Source organism: Xyrauchen texanus, chromosome 7 (genome assembly GCF_025860055.1).
Source record: "Xyrauchen texanus isolate HMW12.3.18 chromosome 7, RBS_HiC_50CHRs, whole genome shotgun sequence".
NCBI classification, from domain to species: domain Eukaryota; kingdom Metazoa; phylum Chordata; class Actinopteri; order Cypriniformes; family Catostomidae; genus Xyrauchen; species Xyrauchen texanus.
This window is the reverse complement of record NC_068282.1, coordinates 39,009,721-39,015,720: the sequence shown is the minus strand read 5'-3', so window position 1 is coordinate 39,015,720 and position 6,000 is coordinate 39,009,721. Positions and strand designations below refer to the sequence as shown.

Sequence of the window (6,000 nt, the reverse complement as noted above, 5' to 3'; positions counted from 1 at the left end):
TATCTATTTGTTTACAGTCCCTTTACAATTTACATAATGCGGAGTTCACTGTTCTTTGTTTATGCCCCACAATGTGCAAACAGAGGGAAAGAAAGTCCTTCAGGTACACCATCTTTATGTAAGCAATATGAATTCATGTTAACTGAATTTTAATTCTGATAATTATACTATTTAAATCAAATGGTTCTAAAGAAGGCATTAGCAGCTGAAGAAAAGAAAGAATATGGAAGGTACGAGGATTTTCAATTTAGTGCATACATGGATTGTAATATTTTAATGATTTTTTTAGATTTCCCCCTATTTTTCCTAAAACATTCAATTTTTCATCATACGACATGCGTGACAACCCCCACCCTGTAGGGGGCGTGACTTAATGCGTCCGGATCCGCCCTGATGTCCCGATGACAGCACGGACAAGATGGCGGCCAGCTGGGAAGAGAAGTGAGGATGTCAACATCATTTCTTCAGTTCAAACAAGTCCGGATTTCGCCACACGCCTCATCGATAAAACCGCAGTATTGTTAATGTTCCGCGAATCTGTCTTTGGAGCCGAGACCGGGGTATTTTAACGCAAGCAAACGCATGTTTTTCAGCTATGTTTTGGAAATCCGTTTGCGCAAAGAGGACCATCAACTCTTGACGAAAGATCTGGCCTGAATGAGCCTCCAAAACTCACGCCAGGAGTCACAGAAAGAGCGTTTCAACAACACGTCGCATATAATAACATCGACTGAAACCCTCAGATCAGTGAGGCTGTTTTGATTGGTGTTCGCGGTGCTGTCCGTGAGGAAGAGCAGCAGTTCTCATTAAAGCTCCGGAAGTGGAGGAGAGCTTTTCATCCCAGTCATCTTTCTTCAAATGCACTTTCGGTCCTCCAGTGGATGCTCTTTACTGCACTATCCGCCTGCAAAAGCAATAATTTGGGCAAACAGGATCCAGGGCAGCATTCGTTGGATTTTGTCCGGAAATAGTGTTTTTGTGACTTGTGAGGTTTTGGCTAAGTGACGCCATGGCTCATTCTCCAGTGCAGGGCAGTCTGCCTGGGATGCAAGTAAGATACTGGATCATTTACAGTCTTCTGGTTGTATTTGTTGTGTAATGTCCCTCAATTGCAAATGATGACACTTTTAAAGTTTACCCTGATAAAGTTGTAAAGGAAATTTGTTTGAACAGGAAAAAGTTAAGACTGCTTAGTGTTTGAAATTACGTTTAACCCAAGCTTGTGTTATGCAAGCTGGTGTAAGAATGTGTGTTTTTCCATAAATAGTGACTTCGCATGCTGGAACATTCATTCAGAGTTGGCCTGACCAGGTTTGGAATACTGTATTTACAATATTAATGTAAATGAAGAGTCAATGCAAAGCATTGAATCCATCAGCATCCAATGGGCTTGGAGGGCATGAATCAGAAAGCATCTCCATTAAATATTAAAGTTTTGATGTTGTAGCCCTCTAGAGAGCATTACCCTTGTAAAACCAAAAGAGCCAAGATCAAATATGAAGAGTGACAGAGTGCATTGTGCCAGTGTAAAAGACCCTTCTAAAAGCTCAAAAAGGTCCAGTTATAGTACAGACATTAGAGAGAGAGAGTGAGGGAAGAAAGGAAAACATAAAGTGGATGATGGAAACAAAAGAAAAGAGGGCAATGAGGGATGGAGAGATGTCTCCAGAGAGTATCCATCATAACTGGGTCACTTGGTTTGGTCTCTATTCACACTGGGCCATATGATTCGTCTACCCTCAGGACAGAAGAGCAATCTGCCATATGAAGGAGTGGAAATGGCCCATCATTCATTTGGGTTCTAGTCCATTGGTGTAGACTAATTTCCACCAAAATTGTGCTGGTGCTTGGCCAGTGGATCTGCAAACTTCTGGATCTCTCTAGACATAATTGTTTCTTTTAATGGGAGCGATGTAGTTTTGTATTTTCGAGTGGACATTTTTGTTTGAATAACTGTTCTTTATTAGGACATTATCCCCTCTGGCATTCCTCTTTCAGAACTAGCAGGTTGTAGGTGCTGGTGCAGAGCTGATTGTTCTGGCCCAGAACTGCCTTTCATTCATTGGAACTGCCCAAAAAAATGTTCCAGATTGGGCACCAGTATCGGCACTCTGTCAGTGGAAAAGGTTTAAATGAGTAGTTAGTCCACAAATGGAAATTCTGTCATTAATTGTTCAACCCAATGTTGCTTCAAACCCATACTGTGGAACTCAAAAGTTGCATTTTAAAAAATTCTTTGCACAGTGTATTTGCCATATAATATTAGTGATTAGTCTGTCAAGATTGGGGGGAAAAAATAAAATAAAAACACCATGTCTTTCCCTTTGTGTGATAAACAGAATGAAATGTAAGTAATTTTTCACACTGAATTTAAATAAAATAATTGATATGGTGGCTACGTTGATAACATTAAACTTTATTAGCTGGGTTTCCAAATAAAAGTTTAGCATTTTTTTATGCACATCTCTAAAAATTCAACCAAAGAAAATGCGAATCGTTGTACGTTTCCATACACTACATCATGCCTTACATTGTCATGAGGAAGCAGTTGAATGACCTTCTTGCTTAAGTGAAAGTTTTATTTGCAGGATTGAAGCAATTGTTCCTCATTTTATTAAATGCTGCAGGGTGACGCCACAGAATAAATTTAATATCTGATATAATGAGGACTGAAATGGCCAAACACTGCCAGCCTCCGTATACTTGGGAACCCACACACTTAAAACTGTTCTGGCGGATTGTAAGGAACCACTTCAATGACCAGCTGTGGTTTAAACATTTTCGGATGTGAAGGGCTGTGTTCGAAGAATTGTGTGCCAAGGTCTGACCTTATGTTTGGTCTGTCGCATGCTCATAACGCGTGCACAAATGGTCAAAACACAACATGGTTTTGCATCGTTTTTCTAAACCTTAATGTTCATTTTAACTCTAGAAGGTCCACCTCCTCCTAGCGCATTACATTTTAAGTGAATTTTGAGACTTAATTCACATGTCAAGCGTTTCCATTCAGGATTTCTTATGCCCCGTTCACAACGGCAGTGGCACAATCCCATTCATTTTCAATGAGAGCACAGCTACTTCCGGCATCACAAGCTGTCAAGGCCGTTGGCCTTGTAGAAACAGTAGAAACGCCCACTAGTTACACAGATCGCAGAGTCCAGCGACACCAAGCCACAAAGTCACTGGCAGTGTGAACAGGGCTTTATTCATTTCAAAGCACTCCATAAAAATAGTTGGATAAAAACACAGCTACTTGTTCTCATCATGTCTAACATCATGATTTCATGTTGCAAGAACCAGTGAGGTTTAATGTTATCAACATAGCCAGCATATTCGTTTTTTTCCCCCCTTTTTTCCGCCAATTTGTAATGCCCAATTCCCAGTGCACTTTCAAGTCCTCGTGGTGGCGTAGTGACTCACCTCAATCCGGGTGCCAGAGGATGCCTCAGCATCTGAGACTGTCAACCCATGCATGGGTTGTTGTGCGCTGCCACGGAGACATAGTGCGTGTGGAGGCTTCACGCCATCCACCGTGGCATCCATGCTAAACTCACCACACACCCCATCGAGAACGAACCACATTATAGCGATGACGAGGAGGTTACCCCATGTGACTCTACCCTCCCTATCAACTGGGCCAATTTGGTTGCTTAGGAGACCTGGCTGGAGTCATTCAGGCCGCCCTGGTATTCAAACTAGTGAACTCCAGGGGTGGTAGCCAGCATCTTTACCACTGAGCTACCCAGGCAATTTTAGCACTTTATTAATAACGATTTCATTTAAATGTGAATAACAACTTAAATTTTGTTCTAATGCACAGAGTTATCGAATGGCTTCAGAAGACTTGGAATATAGTGCATGAGTTGTATCGATTGCTTTTATTGTGGTTTTATGATGTTTTCTTTTTGGAACTTGACAGACCAGAGTGACATTAGGATACAGGATTGAAGTGACATTAGGATGAGTAAATAACAACAGAATTTTATTTTTAGGTGAACTATTCCTTTAAGAGAGACATGGACTTGTGTTATGTCTTGATCATGTCCTCAAAACCAAAGGGAGTCAGTTAAATGAAGCTTAAAAGAAAACCATAACTATGTAGGAGTTCATAGACTTCCACAGATATGAAAGCAATGTAGTGAAATAAGCTTTCATCCGTATGGGTTACAGATTAAGTGATCTCCATCTTTTTCTTTCCCATCCCCCTCTCCTCTCAGATTCTCCAATCATCAGCATGTCAGGTCATTCCCTTAGTGCTGATGAAATTATTTTGGTCCTCTGTTAGGGATGAATGGACACGTTTCTGAGGCCCACGCAAGCTTTTACCTTGCTGTAATTCACATCATATAGCCGGTCTCAGCGTTTACAGCTATCTAAAACACAAACACAGATTGAAGCCAAGATATGACAAGTCCTTCTAAAAGAATTTGTTGGCTGTTACACCTGTCAGTGTGCATTGGGATTGGGATTACAGAGATCAGCTGGGAGTGTAGGCGAGCAATCAGCATTAGGGCTGAATCAGGGAGCAAAGCCTTCATAATCTCTCTCTGATGGGGAGAGTAGATGACAGCTAATAAATCACTGAATGATGCATTAAATGTCTGTGTGTGTATGTGCACACTTTGGACAGATGTGTGAAAATGATCTATGTGTTGTTGTATGTGTCTGTGCCTATAAAATCACTTCTTGATATATAGAGATTCCTTTTCTCACAAAACTTTAAATGCCTTTATCGATATTTGTAGTTTATGCGTGCATTCGTATTGTTATAAAGGGATCGTTCACTCTCACACTTATGTTGTTTTAAACCCATATAACCTTATTTTTTCCAAGAACACAAAGGAAATATTTAGCAGAATGCTTGCTCGCTTCATAATTTTTTTTTAATTGAATGAAAAAAGATGCAATGAAAGTGAATGGTGACTCAGGCTAACACTGTTTATGATCTCCTTTTGTGTTCTATAAAAAAAGCTTGTTTTGACGCTGACTATCAACCCTGGAGTAGCGAGTTCGAATCCAGGTCGTGCTTCGTGACTCCAGCCTGGTCTCCTAAGCAACCAAATTGGAATGGTTGCTAGGGAGGGTAGAGTCACATGGGCACATGTAAGTAACCTCTTCGCGGTCGCATTTAGGGGTCTCTCTCAATGGGGTGTGTGGTAAGTTGTGCCTGGATTGCGTAAAAAAGCATGCTATGAGTCTCCGCGGTGGCATGCACAACGAGCCACGTGATAAGATGCACGGATTGACTGTCTCAGAAGCGGAGGCAACTTGTCCTCCACCACCTGGATTGAGGTTAGTAACCACGCCACCACGAAGACCTATTAAGTAGTGGGAATTGGGCATTCCAAATTGGGAGGAAAGGGGATAAATAAATAAATTGTATGTAAAAATGGAATGTCCAATGCATATCGCGAATTTCATCATCAGCTAAATCTGTCACAAAGCAGTTATGATGCATGTGTCGAACGCATTCATATTCACTTGGGGTCAAAAGAGCATACTTTGAAAGGAAACGTGGTCAACCGGCAAAAAATATTAGGCTACTCAGGCCTTAAAGTGTTAGTTCACCCCAAAATCTAAATTCTATCAACGATTTACTTACCGGAAATTATGATTTATAGTTACAAAATACTTAAATGAATGAATAAATGGAATGTCCAATTCTCAATGCACTCTAGTTCCATGGGGTGGCGTTGTGACTCACCTCAATGGGGGCGGTGGAGGACGAATCTCAGTTGCCTCCATGTCTGAGACTGTCAATCTGCGCATCTTATCACGTGGCTTGTTGAACGCATTACCACTGAGACCAAGTAGAGGCTCACGCTGTTCTATGCGGCATCCACATACAACTCGTCACGAGTCCCACCGAGAGAGAGAACCACATTATAGCGACCACGAGGAGGTTAACCCAACATGATTCTACCGAACTGGGCCAATTGGTTTCTTGGGAAGCCTGATTGGAGTCACTCAGCATGCCCTGGTTTCAAACTGAATCTTAAT

At 41.4% G+C, this 6,000-nt stretch overlaps 1 protein-coding gene across 1 annotated transcript in view; it reads left to right on the top strand.

Annotated features, from left to right (window-relative positions):
• Positions 1 to 407: 407 nt before the first annotated feature.
• LOC127646526 (serine/threonine-protein kinase 24-like) overlaps positions 408 to 6,000 on the top strand; it is a 33,816-nt gene continuing 28,223 nt past the window's right edge. The window contains exon 1 of the mRNA XM_052130265.1: positions 408 to 1,051. Coding sequence (XP_051986225.1) covers positions 1,010 to 1,051 — 42 coding nt within the window. The 5' untranslated portion in view covers positions 408 to 1,009. The remainder of the gene's footprint in view (positions 1,052 to 6,000) is intronic.